This window comes from Neopelma chrysocephalum, unplaced genomic scaffold (genome assembly GCF_003984885.1).
Source record: "Neopelma chrysocephalum unplaced genomic scaffold, ASM398488v2 Primary Assembly neopelma1_122, whole genome shotgun sequence".
Lineage (NCBI taxonomy): Eukaryota > Metazoa > Chordata > Aves > Passeriformes > Pipridae > Neopelma > Neopelma chrysocephalum.
The window spans coordinates 993,634-1,018,129 of NW_020897784.1; the positions used below are offsets into that span (position 1 = coordinate 993,634).

Sequence of the window (24,496 nt, forward strand, 5' to 3'; positions counted from 1 at the left end):
TGGTGTGTTTGGTGTGTTTTAGTGTGTTTGGTGTGTTTTAGTGTGTTTGGTGTGTTTGGTGTGTTTAGTGTGTTTGGTGTGTTTTAGTGTGTTTGGTGTGTTTGCTGTGTTTTAGTGTGTTTGGTGTGTTTAGTGTGTTTGGTGTGTGTGGTGTGTTTTAGTGTGTTTGGTGTGTTTTAGTGTGTTTGGTGTGTTTGGTGTGTTTTAGTGTGTTTAGTGTTTGCAGAGACACGTCACAGCATTGGATGAGTCAGAGAATCCCACGCACACGCTGCCCTTAATTAACCAAGCATGTGGGACTAGTTGGAACAGTTATTTGACCAGAGTATTTCACAGTAGTCTAATCAATGCTTTACAAAGCTGATTTATTGCCACATGAAATTAATAAAGCTGCTTCTCTAACTTTCTAAAGCCACAGTTGCCTTCAGGACTGTAGATCCTGTTCTGTTCCTGCCAGCGTTGCTGTTGGATGTGTGAGGCTTGGGCAGGCATTGGTTCTTTGGGACACAATTGATTATTGCTTCCAGGATCAGAACTGCTCCTGGCAGTGTTGTAAACCAGCATTATTCCCTGAGTTATCCCCTGCCAAAACTTCATTTCAGATATCAGAGCTCTTTTGTTGGGCTGTCAGTAGTCCTGGACATGGGTCTGTCTGTTAGTTGCTTGTGTTGTATTTTGAAGTTTCCTTCTGCATTACAGCATCTAGAGACTGATTTGGTAGAAATGGGAGGAGAGACTGAAGTGCTGTTGAAACACATGATAGTAAATTTTCCTAGAAGACTGATTAACTGCAGAATCTGAAAGACTTCTGTCATTTTAAGTTTTAAATGATTTTGTGTCTTCTGGAGGGGTAACTAGATAATTTCTCAGAATCGTTTTCCTAAAGTTTCTATGAGCTTTTGGCAAAGACTTCTGACGGTGGCAATGAATCTCTAATACCATACCGTTCCCAGGACACTCTGAACTGGGATTTTCCCTATTTATCTGTCTCTGAACAAAGTTATTCACATTAAGTTGAAACAAAATACAAGTCGATAAGTGCAATGCTGTCTCAGCACTTGAGGGTTTCCACTGTGTGTGAAGTGATGGTGACCTCTGTTATTGTGCAGCAGGATGATCTGTCTTCACTTTTAGAGTTGGTGTTTTCCCCTCTTTCCAATGGATGTATTGTAGAGTTTATGTTCTGTTTGTTCTGTATTAAGTGATGTGATCTCAGAAATGCTGCATTGCGACTTTGCTTAACTGCACTACAGCAGGGTTACTTTCTTACTTATGGTCATGTGATGCATATCCTTAATTCTTTCTTCTTTTGGACATTTAGCATGGAGTGGGTAAAGCCTCTGGAGTCCAAAATAAGAAGGTTTGGTGCTGACTGAGCTATAATTCAGTGGTGACTTTCATAGTGCTTTGCAAAAGAGATTTCTTGCGCTGAAGGAGAGTGATTGCTGCCATTCCAGTCTTGTTCTCTGAACAGAGCCAGCCCTGAGGGGCTTTTTAGAGTGATCCAGGGAGTGATTTGGACTTTCCAGACCTACACATGCCAGTAACAGGAATAGGCTGTCAGGTGGAAGTGATATTTCCCCTGCTACCCTGTTATGGGCAACATGGAAGGTGCCAAGTCGCATAAGAATGAAGAATCTTGAGGTTGTTACCTGGAGAAGGGGGCACGATTTGGGCATTAATCACAGCAAAGCAGGGTAAGTTCCAGGAAGGGTCTAGAAGCTCTTGAGCTCTTCTAGCTCAAGTTCTTGAGCACAGGCAGCAATCATGTGTCAGGTGCTGCAGGTGCCCTGAGACAGTCTGGCATTTTCAGCATTTTGGGTAAACAGGTAGAACAAAGCTGGGAACAGGTCTGGCAAAATTGACCTGTCCTAATTCTCTGCCCAGGGCTCTCAGAATTCTTGACAGTGCCTTGCTGTGAGATGGGGGCTTAAATGGGTAGAAGAGGGGAAATGGAAATGGAACAGGTCAGTCCTTCAAAAATAAACCAGCAGCTGCCATTTTATGCCTTTAGGATGTCTCCAAAATGAGTATCAAGATGTCCTTGCTGAGCTGCACAATTGCAGTCTGTAGCTCCTCAGACCTATATATATGTACATATATATTTTACAGAGCACACAGAGCTCTTCTCCATCTTCACTGTTAGATGATCTTCACAGCTGGGGGTTTTACTTTTCTAAGGCAGCCACAAGAATATCTTCTCTGAGTCCTTGCCTGCCTGTGTAACACTGCCAAAGCTTCCTGGGGTGCTGGATTTTCTTTATACAGGGCTATCAGAAGATTTCAAAAATAAGAAATAGATTTTTTTATTTGCCTCAAATTTTCCTATTGAACTCGAAATATCCTTGACTTTCTGAAGAAGGTTGGAGCAGCATAAAAAATAGGCAGGTAGTAACAGGGAGAATGCTCCATCTTGCACAGCTGACAGACAGGGGGTTATATCAGGAGGAAGAAAATTCTCCTTCCTCACAGTTCTCATCATCTCCCTGTGGCTGCAGGGACTGGTGAACCATCCTGAAGTTACAAGGGAAATCTCTAAAACTTGACCGGTGAAACATTTCAGTCTCACAATTGGGCCTTTCAAAGCCAAGAGCAGTAAAAATTTCTGACTTTCAAAGCTCTTAATTTTTCTTTTAGTAAGCCAAAAGGGAGGTTAATATGCTGGTAACCTTCTTGGGCTTACTTGGGGGCTCAGTTCTGGAGCTTTTCAAGTGGATTACAGTGACGTGGCTTGTGGGCAGCTGAGGAAGAGTAAAAGGACTTACTCATCCTCCTGTGGATGAGTCTGCCCCAGTCTCCCTGTGCAGAGATCAGTTCCACCCACTGAGGGATCTTTGTGTAAAAGACACGTTGTCGTGTGCACAAACCCCCAGATTCCTGTAGCAAGGCCCCTGACAGGATCTGCCTCACAGGTGGGCAGGGAAGTTTTCTGCTGGAAGAGATAAAACTGAGCATTTCACACTCCAGAGAGAGGACTGATACTTTTGGTGTTTATAAATAATATGTAGTGTTTGAGCTCGCATCTTCTTTAGAAAACCTTTTATAAAAATGTAGGAGCTTCATACCAAGTGCCCTTTGCAGGTCTGTGCTCAGTGAGCTGGAGAGAGACAGCTCGAAAATGTTATTATTTAAAAGAACCCGGGTACCAGAGTAACTGTAACATTGAGAGTAACTAACATTGTTACACAGCTCGATTTCTGTTTGTCAATTTTATGTTCATATCCCTTCTGAGGCGTTTATTACATACTTTTATAGGATTCTCCCAGAGAAAGCAGAATACTAATGATGTAGATGATAGGCAGAAGGAGTATTTCTGTAGCTCACTCACCAGTAAGGAGTTGGAACAGCACAAACTGAACATGGCTCATGTTAAAGGGGTATGAAATTGGGTAATGGAAAGATTTGAAAAATGGTTTTGAATGAGGAACAGTTACTCTGTATAAACTTTTGTCAACAACCTTGGAAGACAACAGAAAATCACAGCTTTCCCCCAATATCTAATTGTCCAGAGTTTTGCCAATTACTGACTACAATAACAGTCCACTCAGGGATTTGGATTTCTTCTCAAGGGGGGCACAAACAGTCCGTGTTTCAGTCTGGCTGGAGGGTACATCTAGAACAGGGTTTGTGGTCTGGGCTTCATGGTTTCCCTTACAGCATCCCTGGAAACAGTGACTTAAATCCCCAGCTCTTGTGGGGAGCTGAGATGAGCTCCCTGTGGTGTGAAATGGATGGAAGTGCTGTGATATTCTTGGCTCCAGTAGCTGACACAGTGTAGTGTCAGTAAGTAACATAAATACTTGATCCTTGTGTTTATTAAATAAATCTTCCAGTATAACATCTCCCCATGTTGTGTTCACAAATCAAGGAGGTTATTCAGAGAAGAAATCAGAAAATGATTGAAGATGGGAAGCCCAGTGACCAGCTGTGAAGAGAGGTTTCTTTTAGCTGTAGGAAATTAATTCTTCCCTGGCTTACCTGGGGAACAGAGTTTTTTTAATATGTCGGTAAAAGATAAAGCAAGATCCAGTGGCTTCAAGTTGAAATTAGAAATATCCAGACTGAAAAAGAAAAGGAAATAAAAGTTTGCAAATTGTAAAGAATGAGGGTAATGATTCATTGGAACATTTTATTGGAGTTTTTTGGTACGTCTTCATTATGTTTAAACCAGGGTTTGATATTTTCTAAAAAGAAAGTTTTCCTCAAAGAAAGGCTCCACTTCAGTACCTCTTCAAGGAAGTCTGGTAGGCTGGTTTATGCAGGAAGTCAGATTAAGATACTTAAAGTACTATTATGGTTATTGGATTTTTGAATCCACACCATGTGCCAAAGAGAAGCAAATGGTTGGTCACTGGATTCTCGTCAGCTATTGTCAGATTTCAGTGTTTGATCTTTTGTGACACGTTCATTGGATTTGGCAATACTTGCTCTTCAAACTGTACCTCATGATCTCTGATGAATTATGCATTAACATTGCTTTTTAAATTTGCAACTGATATACTGAAACGATTTTAAAGGAAATAGCATTTACTGTTGTTACAGCTGTAAATAGGTTACAGACAGCCTCAAACTCTGACCTCTGCGGTTATACTGGCACGTGTTTGGATGTCTCTGTTAGTGAATTGACCTTCCTGTTTCCATTCCATGTTCTCCAGTGGATGCCAGATGGGAAAATCTCATCCTCAGTGCAGAGCATCCCCTGTCACTGTAACCAACAAGCTTTTGTTACTGTGACTTCACTTCTGGATCTGGTGATTTAACCCAGACCCCCCTGGCCCCCCATGTGCTGGACTCATCCCACAGCGTGGGCAGCAGGTGAGGGGGGGATTGTGCCACGTTTGTTTTCAAAACAGTCAGTCCCCAGCCTGTATCATTGCAAGAAATTACTCTGTCCCAGGGCCAGGACTTGGCAGAACTTCCCGAGATGCCCGTCGGCCCATTTTTCCAGCCTGGATAAGTCCTTTGGAATATCAGCCTCCAGCATTTCAGCTGCTCCAGACAATTCGGTATCAAGCACAGACTCACTGAGAACACAGTGCCCTCCTATAACCCATGAATCATTTTGAAGGGGACAATCAGGTTAGTCAGGAAAAGTTTGCCCTTGGTAAATCCTTGCTGTCTGGTCCCAGACACCTCTTCATGTGGTGGAAGTAGCTTTGAGGATTTGCTCAGTAACTTGCTTGGGATGGTGATGCAGTTGCCTGGCTCATGGTTTGCTGGGTGCTCCTCCTTACAGGTGACAGAAGCCTGTGCCCCAGCTGTGTTCCCAGGTCCATACCAGGCCAGAGTTTTCAAATTAATAGTTGGGCACTTTGTTTATTCTTTGGTACCTGCAGCAATTAACTGGGATAGAAGAGTCCATTGCCATCTGAAAGGAATGAGAGCCTACAGAAAGGCCCAATAAAGGAATAACAGCCTAAGGAAAGACCTAATAAAGGAATGAGAGCCTAAGGAAAAGCCCAGTAAAACCCTTCAGCATTTGCCTGCTCCTCTTTATTCATAGTGCTGCATGTCTTGAAGTTCACTCTAACATGTGTCTGTTCCAATTTTGTCTGAAAGCAGAGATTGTCTGCACCAAGCATGGGAAAACATTTTAAATCCTTAAACCTCCTTGAACTTAAAGACTATCCAAAGCTCTGTCTGCCCATCTGTTTGAGTTTGATGCTGTTACCTGGTGTGACAGTGTGGAAACATCTTGAGCATCAACAGCTCCCAGTAGTGACAGCTCATTTCGACCTGTTGTAGCTGGTTTTCTTCAGTTTCAGAGAAAAACAGATACTTTTAAAAACTTTTAATATATTTGGGTTCACCAGGTTGGTTTGTTGATGGCTTTTGGTATTTTTATTTCATTTTAGCTTTGAATTTTTAGTGGTACTGAAGGATAGAAGGCTCATTGATGTTCCTGGGTTGTAAAAGAGATTTGAGCACATTGTTACTGGCTTTGGAGTTCAGTGCAACAGTCAGCCTCCATAATACCTGCTCATTTATAGCTGAGTGTGAGGAGAGTTAACGTTTGCACAGTTATAAATCTGTTCTGTAAATATAACAAAGCTTCTGAGAAGCTGAGAGTGGCAAAGAAGAGCCTTGAAACAGCTGCAGAGGATTTGATTTTAGCTGTTTCCTGGTATTGCCCATATTGTTGAAGTTTCGGTGAAAAAAGCACAGAAACATGTTAAAATGGTTTGAGAAAGGAGTCAGAGAGAGAAGAGAAGCACTGCAACAGCACAAGCACTCATAGCCTGCAGTAATAGCATAGCTAATGCTTTCCTCACAGCCAAGAGGATGAATCTCACTACAAAAAAGTTACATTTTTTCCCTGCCCCGGTTGTGCCAGTGGTACAGAAGAGCTGGGCTGGGCCATGGACAGCACTGTGAGTGCTGCCCTGCTGGGCCCTGTCAGCTCAAAAAGCTTTTACTTTATCCTCTTCCAGTGTGTTGGTCAGCTTTGGAATAAAGCACAGGTTGTCACTTTGGAGTGATCCATCTGCCCTGTTTTTTCATCAAGCCAAAATGTGAGAAGGCTGTCTCAGGCTGTGGGAACAACTGAGGGATATTTCCTCTTCACCAGCTTTGTGATCTGTGTTCTGCCTACTTGCAGTGAGCAAACCCCTCAGCTTTTCATCTCCTCCCTGGAAGTGTCCAAGGCCAGGTTGGACAGGGCTTGGAGCAATGTGGTCTAGTGGAAGGTGTCCCTGCCCATGGCAGGGGGTGGAACGAGAGCTTTAAGGTCCCTTCCAACCCAAACCCATCTGGCATTCTGTGATTCATGAAGAGCCACGGGAGGAAGAAGGCAGACAACAAGCAATTAGTGTGAAGGATTTTGTTGCTGTGTGCCTCTGTCACTGCACAAACCAGAAGAAAAGTATGTGACTAATTTGTGAAATGGTTCAGTCACAGTCATGGGCTCCAAACAAGACCATGGAGCTTTCTCTGGACTGACCCTGAGTGTTCTGGATACACAGGGATCATCTTCTGGAGCTGCAGCTGCGAGGCAATCCTGCTCCAGGTCTGGTCTCTCCTGCCTCCCATCTCTACTTGTACACACTGTTGTTTTGAAATCTTGTAACCAGGTGTCCTGCCCAGCAGAGGCTGAGAGGATCTGCCCCAGGGGAAGCTCCCTCCCTGCCCTCTGGAGAACAGGGTTTAAAAAAATCTTCGGATGTATTTGCTTTACATTTCAGCATAACAACAGTTAAACAACCACCTACAGCAGACTCAGAGGTAAATAACGAAACACCTGGAAGTGAAAAAGACTTCAAAAGTGGAAATTAAATTTATTCCAGGAGAAGAGAGAAATTTCAGCCTTGTATATGGCTTTACTTCTCTGCTCCTTTTTTTCCCCTACAATTTATCTTCAGCTATTTTAGCTTAAGCTATAATCCAGGAACCATTTAAGCCTTGACTCTGCACATGCAAGTTCTAAATTGCATAGAGTGGACTAATATTGACCCCTGAGTGGAAATGATTAATTTTACTTTTTTAACTATTTAATTTTACTTTTACATTGGTTCAACTTAATTTATTAAGGACTTTAAATGAAGCTAAATATGTTCCTGGTGAGGTCAAAATTTAAATCAGTGAGTTTATGTAGGGGTTTACACAGATTTAACTGAGTTTATTTTAAAGTATGTGTGCTCAGCCCCAAAGCTGTAATCAAGGCAATTTGAATGATTGCTGGGTGCTCTGGCACAGGGAGAGGCAACACTAATGCACAGCTTTGGGAGTCAAATCAGAACCCTGATGAGCAGCACAGGGTAAACTCCATTTGAGCTGCCTAGACAGGGTCCAGGGTGAGTCTGAGCACAGGAAATGAGGAGGAGAAAAAGACTTGTGAAATACTTGTATTTTGAAAATGATGGCTCGAGTCATCCTGGCAGTGTGGAGGGGGGTAATGAAGGGGAAGCAAAGGTGACTAATGAGGTCTGCTTTTGAAAGCAAAGATTCCAGCTTGGAAAGAGCCTCAGATGCAAATCTCATTAACCTTAAATAGAGAAGCCACTCCAACAGATGAAACAGGGTAGTGTAGCTCAGAGAGGAGTGCCAGCCCCCATCACTGGAGGTGTCAGGATGGAATCCAGAATTCCTTTTGTCAGACACTGCTAATAAAGTAAGGAGATCATGTTGGTGGAGTGGTAAATACAAGATGTAGAGCTGACAAATGCATTCAGATTGGCAGTGCCTGTTAGTCTGTGATTTTTAGCATTCCTGGATGCACTGGGAATGAGAAGGACAAATCCTTTTGGATACACACGCGACCATCTGGAGTTGTGCCAGCAGATGGAATTAAATCATAGAGTTATAGAATCGTTACAGTTGGAAAAGACTTTTAAGATCATCAAGACCAACCATCCACCCAGCACTGTCATATTCACCACTAACCCTTGTCCCCAAGTGCCACATCCACCCATCTCCTGAACACTTGCAGGGATGGTGATTCCACCACTGCCTGTGCAGCCTGTTCCAATGCTTACAGCCCTTTCTGTGGGAAAATGTTTCCTAATGCCCAAACTAAACCTCCCCTGCTGCAGCTTGAGGCTGTTTCCTCTCATCCTTTCTGACCATCCTGGGTAGCAAAATAGATGGTATTTTGTAGCTGTTCCTTATAAACTCTACCTGAGCTGAGTGTATTCAACAGCTGGATTTGGCAGCTTGGGAAGTCTCCCAGTAAAAAAATCAAGATAGGGCAGGTTCTGGGTGTCTGGAATTGGTGGTTGAGGAATGTGGGGACCAGCATGTCTCTCCAGCTGTTTATGTCTCTCCAGCTGTTTGTGCTCCTGAGCTCTATTAACCTTTTTTTTCCCTGAATATTTTCTTGAGGACCCAGCTCCCCTGGTTTGCACTGGGACAAAAGTTTTCCCCTGGCCAAATCCTTGGTCCTGGGAGAGCTGAGTGTTGCTCCTCACGCGGGTGGCATCAGAATGTGACCACTTGCAGGGTTGTCGTCTCCCTGTGGGGGATTTGTGCTGGCCTGAATTCTGCTGTTCTGATTCAGCAAAACAAACACCCTGAAACCCTCAGCTGCACAATGTTTTGATGAACTGGACATGGCCTTCCTTGTTCTGGGCTGTCCTTCCATATTTTACATTTCTCTCTTTAAAAATGTGGTCGGTGTATTTAGAAAGTGGAGTTGTTTGATTGCTTAAGTTATTAGTAAGTGCAGAGCTCTGGTTCCTTGGCCAGTAGCAGCCATTACAAATGAAAAATAATTGTCTCAACGTCCCATTCACATAATTGGAGTTGAACATGATGTGACTGGCAACTGTGGTCTTGCTTTGTTAAATATTCAGGTGGTTTGTGTTTGTTTTCTGGCACCAGTTGTTGCAAAGCTGTGAGGCTTTTTGATTGAAAATAAGGTATTTGTTAAATACAATGACAGCTTTTAAAAACCAAACACTAGAGAATTTTGAGAATTATTTTAATGAAATTCAAAGCTGAAATATTATTTATTAAAAAAAAAGACATGGAAAATGACCTGAATAAGTCTAAAGCAGGTGAGCTGCATTTGAGCTCTGACAGAATGGTTCTGTTTTGTTTGGTTTTAGTGGCTGTTAGCTGTGAGAAGGATGTTACAGTACAGCTAATACCTGCCTGTGTGGGAGTAGGTCTGGGCAAGCAAATTTCATGTTTTGGGATAAGGCTGGAGCTCCAGTTGATAAAGGTGACAGATGTATTTTTAACCCACTATAATATGGTTGATTATTTCAATCAGTACATCTTATTTAGTTAATGAGATTACTGCAATAACGAGCAGAGGCCATAGAAAACAGATGATATTTGACAGGAATCTCATCCTCTTTCCAAGAGGTATCGAACAGGGGCCAGGCAGGAATGTACTAAGAGATCAATGTTATTCCATAATCCTCCCATCACAGTATTTATTAGCACCAACTCTGAAGTTTCTTTGATAAAGTATCCATGAAACATGCTGGAGACAGAAGGCATCTTGTTCATCCAGAGGAATCCAGATGGTTTGTTTAAATGGGCAAATGTGCTTTTTAAGGTGAGCAGATCTGTGGTTTGTACATCTGAGAAAAATATCCTGGTCCTAGTTACTGGCTGGGGGATTGTCTCCTTAAAAGCTGTAGTTTGAGGAAAAGAACAAGTCATGGAAAGTGTGGTGAGTAACAAGCTAAATGAGGCCGTTGTGTGATGCTGTGGTGAGAGGGGTGAGTTGGTGGGAGTGGGAACTGCCAGTCAGCATGGTTTCCTGGAAAATCTGCCTCTCCAGATAAACATAATCTTGTTTCATGTCTGAGTTTACTTGAGTGGTGCCTATAAATACGTACAAGAAGCAAAGATTTCTTATACCAGAGAGCTTTTTATTTTGTTGGCAAAGATTTAATCAGATTTACTGCCTGGAAGACAAAACAAGCCTGATCAAACTAAGGGGAAAAATAGAAGTTTCTCTCAGCACTTGCAGCCTTTCTGTGAGCTTTCAGTGAGATGTGCTGATGTGATCACATACCTCTGTGTAACCTCAGAAGTGGGTAGAAATGCTGTGGTCTGTCCTCTGCAGGAGGGTCACGGTGGCTTCAGCTTGCAGCAACTCTTCCCGTGTCAAAAAATCACCCCATGCTGCAGCTCCAGGGTGGGGTATGTTGCAGGGATGGTGCCATCCCTCAGCCCTATAAATAGCTGCAGTGTGGGGGGCTTTGCTTTCTGTGGAGCTGGCAGGATGGAGACGTGGCCGTGGCTCTGAGGTGCCAACTCTGCCAACAGCTCCGAGCCTGGGCTCCTGTTCGGAATTGGGCTTTGCTGGGAAGCCTGAGCCAGATGGTTCAGCCCTTCAAGCTGTGGGGGAGGCAAACACTCACAGGCCTGGGATTCAGTCCTGCTGAGGTAGATGATCATTTACCTTTCAGGTTCCTGACAATATTTGGAGTAAGTTCCGAGTTTGCACAGTAATCACATTTGCAGAACCTGCTTGTTTCTAGAAGCATGTTTTACTTTTTTATGTGAAAGTTGACATTGAGTTTAACTTTGTAAATGATATATTTTGTAACTGTCACAATACATAGGTACCGTTGTGATTAGAAGGTGCAGGGAATGGATGTTCTTCAGTGTGACTGGAAGGTATGTTCTAGACACACTAGGAAGCAATCCTGAAATATAATAGATGTGAATCTCAGGGTGCAAGTGTGTGTATGACCTCAGACTACATCAGTTTGGTGAGAACATGGTGCTGATAATGCCAAGGTTTGATCCCTGTATGAGCCATTCACTTAAGAGTTGGACTCCATGATCCTAGTGGGTCCCTTCCAACTCAGAATATTCTGTGATTCTGTGATTTTCCCTTCTCACTGCTGATCTGTTAAGAGCAGATCCTTTTTCTTGGCAGAAGAACAGGCTATGATTTATTCCCTCACCTATTTTGCCCTTTTCTTTTTGTTTATGCCCTGTTTTCTCTTCCCAGTTACCCAGTGGCAGACTCTTCCATGCAGCAGCCGTTATCTCAGATGCCATGTACATCTTTGGTGGGACAGTGGACAATAACATCAGAAGTGGAGAGATGTACAGGTTCCAGGTAATTCTCTGAGAAACATGCTCACATCCACACCAATTCCACGGGAATCCTTCTGGCTTTGGCTCTGGCTCTGGCTGTGGAGTGTCTGGTTTGGCTCACTGTGAGCTCCATGGCTTTTGTTCCATGTCCTTCCTGCAGGCAGCCTCTACATTTCAGATTCAGCTGCCAAAGGTCAATGTATGACTTTAAAATCTTTTGAGAAATGTTATTTAGACAGACATTTTGGTGAGGCCAAGCTCTCCAGTGCTTTCTGAAGTCCTACAGAGATCATGACAACTTAATTTGACAAATCATTGGAAAGTGTAGCAGATGGGATTTGCCAGGTTGTTTCTTTGAGAATTGACTGTTCCTCTCCATGTTCTGTCCTGTTCAGAGCTCTGGAGCAGAGCATTTTGTACTCAGGTTTTATCTCCATTCAGTACTCCCACTCCCAGCCCCCAGGAACCATGGGAATAGAAAATTTTAAATTCAAGGTAGTCACACCAGGTCAAATCCCACCTACACTGAAGTTTATTTTTATCACTTAGACAAGTCCTGAGAGCAGGAGAGACTCCCAGCCTCCAAATCCTCATATCAGGAAGTTGTGATGAGACAGAGTTCTTCCATGTTCCCCTGTGTTATCTGTCCTTGCCCTCACCATGAACCCTTGCATGTGTTTGGTTTGCTTGTTACATTCTACTTTATGCACTACACTGGGGTTGAGTTAATAAGAAAATCCAGTGATAGTAGATGAAACATCAGCACTTTTGGTTATAGAATCATGGAATCCCCTGAGCTGGAAGGGACCCACGATGATCATCAGTCCAACTCCTGGCCCTGCACTGACACCCCAACAATCCCACCCTGTCCCTGAGACTGTTGTCCAAACACCCCCTGAGCTCTGTCAGCCTTGGTGCTGTGCCCACTGCCCTGGGGAGCCTGTGCACCCTCTGGGGGAAGAACCTTTTCCTGATATCCAACCTAACCCTCCCCTGACACAGCTCCAGCTGTTCCCTCAGGTCCTGTCACTGCTCACAGAGAGCAGAGATCAGAGCTGCCCCTCTGCTGCCCCTCAGGAGGAAGCTGCAGATCCTGAGGAGGTCTGACCTCAGGCTCCTCTTCTCCAGGGTGATTTGAGATTGGAAGTTTACATAGCCATTGAAATTAATTCTGTCTTCTGTGGGTTTTTTTTTTTTTTTAGTTTTCTTGTTACCCTAAATGCACTCTCCATGAAGACTATGGAAGGCTCTGGGAAAACAGGCAGTTCAGTGACTTGGAGTTTGTTTTGGGAGAGGTGAGTAGAATTTATTGGAAAGGTGCCAATGGGGGTGTTACTGTGTGTGTAGTGTTTGCTGGGAAAAAGCAAATTGTGCAATGATTGTGCCAGAAACCCTGGGAATGAAGTTTTAAAGAGCAGCATCACTGGTGAACTGTCTGCCTGGTTTAGTAAGTTGCACTAATCCAAATAAATTTTTAAAGCTGCAAAGGAGAAGAAACTTTTAAACTGAGAAGGTCTTTGGGTCACTGACTTAACCTGAATTTATCAGAGCATGTTATATAGAGTTGCAATATGAAAATACACCAATGACCTCTGTACTCCCAGGTCCCAGTTGCCTCCTGGGAAGAGCAGGTCAGTGGTTTGCAGACCCATTATCATTTCAAGAGCCATGAAACAAAATAGAATGAGAAAAAACTGCACAGGGGAATGATTCTCTAGTAATGAAAACAGTTTAAAAATTTTACAAAGAACAGATTTCCTGAAGAAAAACATGAGAAATTTGAACTTACCTGCATTCCTTTTGGAAAAAAAAAATAGTTGGAAAAAGCTTTGCAGAGTTCAGAGAAAGATCCCCAACATCAGGGGAAGTAGATTATGAAGAACAGTAGCAAAAACCATACTGTTATTTTGAAAAGGGAAAAATTAAACTGAAAATCAGATGCAAGAACAAGAAGCTTCATCTGTGACGCTGAACCTGCACAACAACTTCCACTCAGTGAACGTTACACAGGCTCTTCCCAAATGGTGTTTACCATCAGCCTTTGGGGGAATAAGTGTTGAATTTCATCTGTATGTGCAGAGCAGATGCAAGGCTGCCTTTGTTTCTAACTTTAAATATATTGTAACCTGGGGTTCAGCCCAAGTTTCTACAACTTCTGCCATCTGCCACCACCATGTGATTTGGGGATAAAAGTTTCATGTGTTTCATGTGTTTTCTGCCTTTGCCTTTGGCAGAAGGAGGAGCGAGTCCGAGGGCACACTGCCATCGTTACCGCTCGCTGCAAGTGGCTGAAAAAGAAAATCATACAGGCCAGGGAGAGGCTGAAACAGGTGAGTATTTTGGAAGTGTAACCTTGTGGCAAGGTAAGGCTTATTCTGCCCAGGTTTGGAAACAAGGTTATCAGAGAAAGGTTGTCTGCTGAGACAGCTGGAGGACCGGAGCAGCATCTGATGCTAAGGTGCTCTTGAGCAAGTCAAATAAAGAGGATCATTAGTATTAATGGAGGCTACTGGATGTGTGTCAGGAGTGTAATATGGAGGAGCCAGAGTTAATCCAGTTATCTGGATTTGGCAGTGTGGTTCTTGGAAGCTCTCGTAGCTGTCTGAGGTCTAATCTTGTGGAATACCCCAGGGAGGTGTGTGTGCCCTTCCCTCTGGGGAGGTAAGAGCTGTGTGTCATGGGGATGGCCCACAAGATCAGACAGATTAGAGAGAAGGAAGGCAGTGCTAAGGGTTTGAGCTGCCTCTGTTCCCTTTAACCTTCATATTTCCTGACTTGTTCCAGAGCTGAACGTCTGGTGCCTCTGATCATTGTCTATTAATTTTAGCTACTTCCAACTTTTCAGCAGCAAACATTTAATGGCTCTTGAGGAGGTCGTAGCACACAAGCAGCAGTAAGACATGTGGATGCCTCACTGCCCCTTAGTTAATTGTTTTACAACCAGAATGGCTATAGGGAAAGGCTGTCAAAGTGAAACTTAAAGTAACAGAGTGGTTTAAAATACTTTTGTGCAGCATTTTGAGCTCTGATTTTGCGAGACAGGGTCTGCTCCCACCTCTCCCTTCTCCACAGAGTGATGCTGTTCCTGCTGTGGGCAGAAATGTGAGCTCAGTGCACTTCATGCCTCCCTTGCTCTGGCATCTTGCTTTTGAGCTGTATCCAGGAGCTCACTTGTGTTCTGATCCATGTGTGTCACAGGATATGGAACAGCAAGTCTAAGACATAAGAATTCCTTGTTACCTTGAAGATAATCCTGAAGCTAAAGAGACCCTGGGTCTTGAAGAATGTGGAGTCAGGAGAAGGATCCTCTGTTTTGATGGTGATGTGTGTGTGAGCTGGCACAGCCTTGTGCCGTGTTTGAGTGGTTTTTCTCTTTCATTAGAAATCAAAGCAAGACATTGAAGACGAGGGACACACGACATGCCAGAAGGATGGGATTGGTGGGAATGTCAAGCTGTGCCGCCTGCAGCCGCTGCTGGAAGTGCCCATCCGGGAGGCCGAGGCCCAGCCCTTCGAGGTGCTCATGCAGTTCCTGTACACAGATAAAATAAAGTACCCCCGCAAAGGTAGGGGCAGCAGGGTCAGGGTAAAGTAACACGGGCACCCAGGGGCAAACATTTGTTTTGAAACAGCAGGATCAAGCATTTGCAGATGACCAATCCCGTTCTCAGCACTCAATTACTGACCTGAGATTAAAAAAAAAGCATATTTCTATCAGAGCATACTAACCATGGGTTTTTTTCCCCTAATTATTTTTAAATATTAAGGAAAAACAGGTTCTTGATCATTCCAAAAGGTGTAAAAAACCCCAAACAAACAAACAAACAAACAAAAATATTGTGGTGTTTTGAATATCACAGTATTCTGCCTGGAAGAACCGTGTCCTGGCTTGGCTTATTTCCTTTTTCTGCTATTCTTTTGATCCGTTGCAAACTGAGCCCACACAGAAAGGCAGAGCAAGGCAGTATTTATCACCTCTTCAAAATGCTGATCCAAAGAAATGCCTCGAGAAAGGAAAAATCCATTTGATGCATTAATTGAAGTTCTTGGAGTTAAAAACACTTGTGGGCTGTGAAGTAATAGCCAGAGATCTCTCAGTGCCCACACAGGAAATCCAGCTCCTGGCTGTGTGAGTGATGAGGGCTGTGGGGCCATGGGAGTGGGGCTGGATACGACTGGATACACTGGGGAAACTTCAGCTGCTGGGGCTGGGGAAGCTGCAGAAGGGCACAGTGAGGTACAGCTGTCCTAGCACTGAGCTTTGCTTCAGCTTCACTCCAGGATCTTTCATTTCTGTAAAGGTGATCCTCAGAAAAGGAATGATTTCTGTGCAGTTGTGCCAAGGCTTTCCTGCAAGGAAGCCTGTCTGAGAATGATCCCAGTGAGTGGGGATGAGGGAATCTGCTTCTTGGTTTCTGCTGACGTTGCCAGGTCCCTCTCTCCACTGTTTGCTGACCCTCAGCACCCCTCACCTCGGGACAGACTCAGACCAGGGGAAGGCTTGTACCCTTGAGCTCTTCCCATTGTTACAGGCTTCCCAGCAGCCTGCTCCCCTTCCCCCAGCTCATCAGAGATTCTTGCTGGCACTTCCCTTTCTGCTGGGATCCTCCAGTGGCCTTGCCCTGCCCATTTTTATTCCTGGTTGCTCCTCTCAGTTCAGAGAGCAGCACCTTGGGGAGCCATCCAGAGGCTGAGCTAATGGAATCGGGCATGCTTATCAAATGGGATTTTCCAATTAGACACAGGGAAGGCACGAGACATGCAAGAGGGCTTTTCTCTATTAAAACGTCGTTAGAGCAGATGGGCAGAGATCTCCTGTGAGGAAAGCAAAGACTGTGGGGGATTATTCCTTGAGTTGGTGTGCCAGTAGCCCCACTGCAGTGGCCTATGAGGGTCCCCACTGCCCCTCTCTCACCTCAGCCCTCTCTTCTAGACCAGCTGCAGATCTGTGCACACACAAGCAGAGAGTGATAGCACAGAGTGCCTTCACCAGGGCCTGTCAGAATCAGGGAGCTGGTTGCTAATACTGTGTAAAACCCAAGGACTCTGGCAGGGCTGTTGGCAGCTGGGCACTGTGGGAAATTGGGCTGCAAGCTCCGGAGCTTGCCAGGGATTTTAGAGACTTCACTTTCTTTTGAGGGTTTTAAAAAATTGTGGTCCAGATTGTTACAAAATCTTTGTCCAAAAATCCTTCAGGGTGGCTGTTGAGTGCCTCAATTTTGAAACTCCTTTTTTCAGATTTTATCTAACCAGGAGTGGAATCTTTTCTCTATAAAAATACTCCAGTTGCTGACCATTCTTACCATTCCAATTGCTCAGGTTGATGTAAAAAGAAATAATTTTGGAAGGGCTCCTCTTTTTGTTCTGTGAGCTCTCTCACAGTTTTGTCTCTTGCAATTTCAGGGCACGTGCAGGATGTGTTACTCATTATGGATGTGTACAAACTGGCCTTAAACTTCAAGCTCTCTCGACTGGAACAGCTCTGCCTTCAGTATATTGAAGCATCCGTAGATCTGCAGAATGTGCTCATTGTGTGTGAGAATGCTAACAAGCTTCAGCTGGATCAGCTAAAGGTAATCACATTCTGCATACAAAGTAACTGATAAGAAATTTTTAAAAATAAAATTTATGTAATTAATGTTTTGCCAGAGCTATCAGCTTTTGCAAATTCATCCTTCCTATAATTACCGTTGCTTGAGTATATTTAGTGCGGGTTGTCCTGCAGTGGCTCATGATATTATGTAGGTTTTTTTCACTAAGTGCTCAATATTTTTCCATATCTGCTTTGTAGGATGTCAAGGGCAGAGTGACTTTGGCTCTTCATCAGTTCACTCTTGCTGCAGCAAGATGGAACCAGTGCATTTCCTGGTCCCGCTGTGTTATAAATACAGAGTCTGGAGGCAGGTTCTTTCCCCTGGGCTGATGGAAAAACTGAGTTCTGTTCTCGGGCCTTTGATCTGAAAAACAAAATGTGCCTGTGATTCTCCATCTCTGCGTGGTGGGTCAGGGGCTTTTGGGTGTTTGCTGACAGTCAGGGTAGAGTTGATTCCCACAGCTGCAGCCCGGGATGTGCTGGGCTGGGCTGATCCCACCACAGTGCCCAGAGCTGATTCTGCTGAAGCTGCAGGGAGGCAGCTCCTGCCCCCAGTCCAAGGGCCAGAGCAGGACCACGCAGTGCCTGTTTGATGATATCCAGGCTGTGCATACCAGTGACTATTGCTGGCAGCACAGTGAGCCTGGAGAAACCAGTATGCACCAGCACTTCCTCAGGCACTTTGCCTGCACTGAATGTGGGGGAGGAAAGCCCTCCAGGAGGACAGCAGCAGAGTCAGCATCAAGGATGTAAATGCTGGCACAGCCTTTGGTGCACGAGACCATGGTGCATTGCTGCCCAGAAGCACAAGCATTGGTGGTAATAATCTCAGGTCAGCCAGGTGCCCCCACGTGCCCTGGCTGCCTGTGGGGTGACAGGGGCTCTTCCACACAGCTCCAGTCAGTCAGGATCACCCTGAGCTGGTATCCTGTCTGCTCAGGTGTGTGTTAGTCCTCGTGGGTGGGTCCTCTGCAGAAGTCTGCTCATCCTGACAGATCCATTTGGATCCCAGGTGAAATAACCTGGCAGAAAACAGAGAGTAGTAACTATTCTTTGGGTGAATTTGTACCCACCTTATGGTGAGCTGGTGTAGGTTGTATTTATTGCTTGTGAAAGTGTACTGAGGCAAAGCTTTGGTTCACACTGGCAAATTAAGTGCCCTTTTTTTGTCTCTAGCTGTTCAGCATTAGATCTGGTTCATTTGTCACCTTTCCACCACACTGATTTTTGTAAGAAGTTTATCACACAGGAGCCTGCCAGAGCTCTTGAACTGTTTGCTGCCTTTATGTAAAAGGTTCAGGCAAAACCCACACAAAGAATCCTGCAAGCTCTTTGGACCCTCAATGGATAGTGTCAAGAGTTAAGATCTCTTCACCCTTCTAATTAAATTCTGGTATCTAATTATGTTAAGAATTATTATGAGATAGCAACCAATCTTCGTTAGCTCCGTGAGGTTTTTGGTGTCTCCTGAGATTCCTGTTTTAGAAAGCTTCGGAGCACCTAGATGGGAGACAATTAAGTTCTTCCTTGTTAGTATTTCTAGTCCAGTTTTTCTAAGTGCTTAGAACTGTCCTGATTTCCATGTTCAAGTGGGACCCTAAATGGTCACTTAGGAAGGATAAGTATATAATCGTTTGATAGTTCCAGCTGCAGGATCCACATGGAGGGTCCTAAGGAAAGGATGGCTGATGGCACATGTAACATGATCACATTTATGGGATACTTTGAGATGACTTCGAACAACAAACCGTAACATTTTTAATTATTATTGGTGTGTTTTTAAGGAACATTGCCTGAACTTTGTGGTGAAGGAGTCCCATTTTAATCAAGTCATAATGATGAAGGAGTTTGAGCATCTCTCTTCATCCCTCATCGTGGAGATTGTCCGGAGAAAGCAGCAGCCTCCTGTCCGAACACATTCTGACCAACCGCTCGACATCGGTAACTTCCATGCTTTATGGAGTAATTATTTGGGCTGGTTTGGCATTGCTAATGGTTTATTTAGCCTGGGAAGCAGCTTGGAAAACAGCCCACTGCAGGCCATCAGTTCCCAGTTGAGATAACTGTGCTCAGGCTCTTTCTCAGACTGAGACAGGGTGCGACAGTTCTTTTTTCATTTAGTTTTGGTCAGAACAGTGTCCCATCAAAGTACATGAGAGGCCATGGGAAATATAGTCGTGTGTTTGCAATAAACCATCCTGATCCTGTTTAGAGAGATGAGAGAAGGAGCAGAAGGGTGCAAAGAATGACCCAAAAAAAGGCAGTGGACAGTCAGTGTAAGTGGCTGGAGAGTGACAAAGGTGAGTGGGAAATCAGCCTGCTCATAAGTGTTCACCAAGGAGAAGCAGGAGGGAAGAGGAAGATCTTGTGAGTAAGGCACTGCTCTGTGTGTGTGTGTGTGTGTGCATGTGTGTGGGAAAGGAACAAGAAATAGGGAGAAGACAAAGATTTGATTTACAATTCTATCATGGAATTCATCAAGGACTGATTTGGGACTAGTTCTTACTCAACATTTTAACATTCTGACATTTCTGGGGCCGCAAAGTTCAGAGGCATTGGCAGTGTTGGTTTAGAATACTGCAAAAAATAATTGCAGAGAATAATTGGAGAGAAAGAGGAGGAAGCCAGTCCTTGAAGGTTGAGTAGAAGGGCTTTGGCTGGCATTTGTCCCAGGCAGGAGAGAGGCACTGGGGGGGAGGTGGCACATTCACTTCCTGTATCCAGAGCTGGAATGGTGTAAGACCCAAATATCAAAAATTGAAAGATGAATTTTGAAAATATGGGTGAGTTTGAATCAGGCTTGAATGTGCTCTGTTTCTCAGTTATTGTGTATTTTCAAAGATTGATTAAAATATTGGATAAAAGAAGCCTTTATTGCTGATTTGGGATTTTTCATTAAGATACAAAATTTTATATTCCTCATGGTTGGAAATAATGAAAAGAGAGGGGAAAAAGCAGATTTTGTATCTACAGAGAGCACCTCTCACTGTGGCCACGACTGGTGTTTGCTGTCAGTAACAGAGGGCAGAGCTGACAGCTTTGGTTCTAGGATGGGCAGTAGGGAATGGGTTGTGATGGGGAAGGATGAAGCTCATATTGCTCTAAAATTTGAAGAAGGGCTTAACTGAAACTCAGCCCAAGGGTGCCAAAGGAAAGAGGGGCTGGAGCTATGGCTTGGCCATGTATTAGTTCAGTAGTACCTGGTCACTTGGAACTGTCATGGCTTTATTTCCTCACGTTCGATTTCAGGAACGTCCTTGATCCAGGACATGAAGGCTTACCTGGAAGGAGCTGGGACTGAATTCTGTGATATCATCCTGCTCTTAGATGGGCACCCAAGGCCAGCCCACAAGGCCATCCTGGCAGCCCGCTCCAGGTGAGCCCTGTTCCTAAAGCTGGGACAAACCCTGTGTGAGTACAGTGCCATGCTGGGCAGTCTGGGCTCAGCTGGATTGTTTCAGGAGACAGGGAGGAACTTATATCTGCAAGAACTGTAAGACACAGCTTTGCTCAATGAGTGTAATAAGCCTTTAAGCTATAGTGATTAACTTTTTTTTTCCATTTGATACCCAGCAGGGAAAGATAGGAGGAAATTAAAACTGCAGAGATTCTCCAGAGGATGTGTGAGAAGCTGCACTGCAAGACAAAGAATCTGTAAAATCACAGGAAGGGAAAAAGGGTAGAAAACATAAGGTGGTTTCAGTGAAGTGGAAAGCAACAAATGTCCACTGAGGTCAGAAGGAGCCTTCTGACCGTGAACATTCATATTGAATCATGTGGAACTTGAATTTCTTTCTCTTGCTGACATTTAAGACTGGTTATGAATAAACAACAAAAAATGGTGCATAACAGAGAGTAGATTGTTCCCATGCTTTATGCAGAGACAAGGAGTTCACCCTGCTGAAGGTGGGACTATTCTCCCTCCCCAGGACATGGGTGAAGTGGCTTTGTCCTGCACTTGTGTGTTCTGTGGACCTGCACCTTACATTCTGCCAAACATTAAGTGTTCTCATAAAATCTCTATTTCAAATACTGTCACAATTTTTTTCCAGTCCCAGTAACAATATTCGGTATTAGTTACCGTGGCGTTTTACCAGAAGCATTTTACAGCTTTTAAACCAGCCTTGATGATTGGCAGCATGTAGATACCGAGGAAATTCATAATGCTTTAAGCTCTCTACTGGGTCTTATGCAAAGTAGACAAAAATCAAAGCACCACGTGTCCTAGTTTTCAAGAAACATGAATTTCAGGTAGTGCTGATGGTAATTAGGAGGATTATATTTGGAGTTTTCACTGGCAGACATGTATGAAAAAATAATTTAACAGTGTTTTTGCCCAGGTTGTCAACTGAATTTTCTGCTCTGGAAGCTGTAGTTGTGAATTGCAGCCTTCGAACAATACTGGCTTAAACCATCTGTCTGCAGAATGTGTTCCATCAGTTTTATTTTCCTTTCCAGTTACTTTGAAGCCATGTTCCGCTCCTTCATGCCAGAGGATGGGCAAGTGAACATTTCTATAGGTGAAATGGTTCCCAGCAAGCAAGCGTTCGAGTCCATGCTTAGATACATCTACTATGGAGAAGTGAACATGCCTCCTGAAGATTCCCTGTATCCTTAAATCTGAAGGAATTGAAGGATCTGTCTGAGTGCATGTCCAGCAGGTCACCTTCCTTTTGCTTTGGATTGCCTGGCACAGCATGAGAGGTCTGTCAGGGTGGCACTAACAGGCTCTGCACTGTCACTCCTGATGTGGATTTGTGTTTGCCATCAGCGCTCTTACCTTTGCTTTATGGTTTATTCCTCAATGGAATGAACAGGTACCTCTTTGCTGCACCTTACTACTACGGCTTCTCCAACAACAGACTCCAAGCCTACTGTAAGCAGAACCTTGAAATGAATGTCACAGTGGAGAATGTGCTCCAGGTAATTGTCCCCAAGCACTTTAAGTAGTCACTTGTTTTAGAGGAAAGCCAAGGGGTCTGGTCAGGTGGGTACCCCCAGTGCCAAGTCACTGAGACTGCCAAGACCCTTCCAATGGCAGTGGCACGTGTGTGAGAGCCCAGCCTTCAGCAGCATTGTTCCTTACCTGATCTTTGTGTCACTTCTGCTCCTGTGCTGTGCTAAAGGGTTCAGCAGGTACTGCTCACCTGGCTCCTGCTGAACTCCTCATTCCCTGTTGCAGAACTGTGTTTCTAAAGGCCTTCTTAAGATTCACTGTAAGCTCAGCACTGAGCTGCAAACCCTTTTTGGCAGACATTTCTGCCAGGGCAAGTGGTGATGTGCAGGTGACATTAGTCTTGGTTTATCAGTGATGCTGACAGGATCTGGCAGTGGAGTTTGAGCTGACGAAAGATATTGTGTGGTAAGAAGGCCCCCAGTGCCAATGCCAGCTCCTGAACCCTCTGCAGCACGAGCAGAAGCAATTCCTGCTTATTAACTCCTGAGGACTCCATACATTTTAAATCCAGGGCTTATTTTTGAATAGGTCAGAAAAGATTCAGTTTGTAATGCAAAATGGAGATGTTTCCCTGGCTCAGAGGAGTTTCCTGCTCTGCATCAGGACACTGTTTGTGCACCTGAGCTGTGCAGAAGGGAAATCACATCATTGCTTCTGCTCTAGATTTTAGAGGCAGCTGACAAGACCCAGGCCCTGGACATGAAGAGGCACTGTCTGCACATCATCGTCCACCAGTTCACCAAGGTTGGTTGCATCTTTTCTGTGGCTTTTGAGAGCTGCTGTCCTCTGTCACTGCCTTGGTTAAAGACACATTAATATAGGAATCAGTTTAATTCTTCCTCGTGTGAGACAGCTGAGAGCTGGCTGCATGTTACTGACACTCGCTGACAGGACTGCTGGGCACACTTCTCACACCAAAAATAAATGAAAGACTAGAACGGCCTAATCTGGAAATGTGAAGACCTTCAAAACCAATTGTTACACAAAATTGCTTCCATTTCCAGCTGTTAATTTTGTGCCTTGCCCTCGTTGGGTTGGTATGTAACAGGATAAGTGTGTTGTATACTGAGGGCACAAATCTCTCCCTACTAGCAGTTATCAGTGTGCTGTTTATATTTCTCTTGAAGTGTTCTCTGTCATACATGTTATATTGTCATGTGCTCTAAAGTAAATTACCATGTCCTGGCTGGGCTTTCTGTAGTTTCCATGTTCAGCAGTTGGACTCGGTGGTCTTAGAGGTCTTTTCCAACCTTAATGATTCTGTGATTCTGTTTTGATGTGTGGGATGATGCATTAGTGGCAGGAAGGGTCAAGAGCCTGATGTGCTGATACTCCTGTCCTCACTTGAGAGAATAATGGTGTTGTCATTTAGTTGTTCCTGTAAAATGTGATCCCTCCATGAGAGTTCCCCAGCATGTCACCAGTTCATTGCACAACTCATTAGCATTGTTGAAATGGGTAAATCATAGAATAGGGATTTCTGGATGCTACACACCTACTGATAATGATTCCCTAGTTAGTATTCAAGTAGCTTGCTCTCCTTTGTATATTTAAACTCACAATCCTCCTCTGGGGGAAGGAGAGCTCTGCTACATCCAGTTAGTGTCTGGAGAGGAGACAGAGAGGTGTTCAGGCTCTTCATTAAATGCCAAAGTTGCTGGAGCATGGCACATTTTACATTCAGAAGTAACTGAAAATGCATAAAAAGCATTGAGAGTGGAACCAGCATCCAGAAATCACTCCCAGAGGAGAGTTACAGCTCCTGCCTTCCTCTTACCTGTTTTCTTCTGGCTCCATGAGTCCTTTGGAGCAGCCCAGTTCAGCAGGGATGGGGAACGGTCACTGTGAGGTACGGGACATCCCTGGGGTTTGGGGTCAGTGCCTTGCAGCCCCTGAGGGCTGAAATCTCAGTCTCATTTCCCAGTGGAGGCCACAGGAAGACAAACAGGTTGGTGTGATTGTCCCCAGAACATCCTGGGGAGAACGGACATTGCGACACTCGGAGACAGCAGTCGGAGCTTGAGGCCTTTCCTCAGCTGTACTTCCTCACCAGGATGTGGGGAAATGTTTTGTATTTAAACTGTTGACTGGTAGAACAGTTTTCATCAAAACGTGGCTGGAAGAGTGTCAAGCAGATGTGCACGAAGAAATCTCAATTATGCAATGTTTTCCCTTGCCCTGAGAGGCCTCAGTGTGTGATTTTTGGCCTGGGCTGGGTGACTCGGTGTGGCTGGGCACGGACACTCAATGCTGTGCTCCTGGGCCAGCCACGGGCTCTGAGGGGGATTTGTTCTCATGCACAAGCCTGGTGGGTCACCGGGGCTGGGGCTGTGGGATCTCCTGTTCTTCCAGCTTATTTAACGCTGTTCTGGATTTGGCCTGTTCAGGAGCTTTCCCCACAGCAGGAACATTACTGAAGAGCTATTCCCAGAGGTTCGCTGCTT

At 44.5% G+C, this 24,496-nt stretch overlaps 1 protein-coding gene across 2 annotated transcripts in view; it reads left to right on the top strand.

Moving 5' to 3' along the window:
• LZTR1 (leucine zipper like transcription regulator 1) overlaps positions 1 to 24,496 on the top strand; it is a 35,193-nt gene that overhangs the window by 8,825 nt on the left and 1,872 nt on the right. The window contains exons 10-19 of one of the 2 annotated variants that reach the window (XM_027697723.1): positions 11,414 to 11,524; positions 12,705 to 12,797; positions 13,737 to 13,832; positions 14,885 to 15,068; positions 16,906 to 17,075; positions 18,880 to 19,036; positions 20,345 to 20,471; positions 21,554 to 21,703; positions 21,913 to 22,018; positions 22,716 to 22,796. In XM_027697723.1, the coding sequence (XP_027553524.1) occupies positions 11,414 to 11,524; positions 12,705 to 12,797; positions 13,737 to 13,832; positions 14,885 to 15,068; positions 16,906 to 17,075; positions 18,880 to 19,036; positions 20,345 to 20,471; positions 21,554 to 21,703; positions 21,913 to 22,018; positions 22,716 to 22,796 (1,275 nt within the window). The other variant, XM_027697724.1, reaches the window with a different exon arrangement.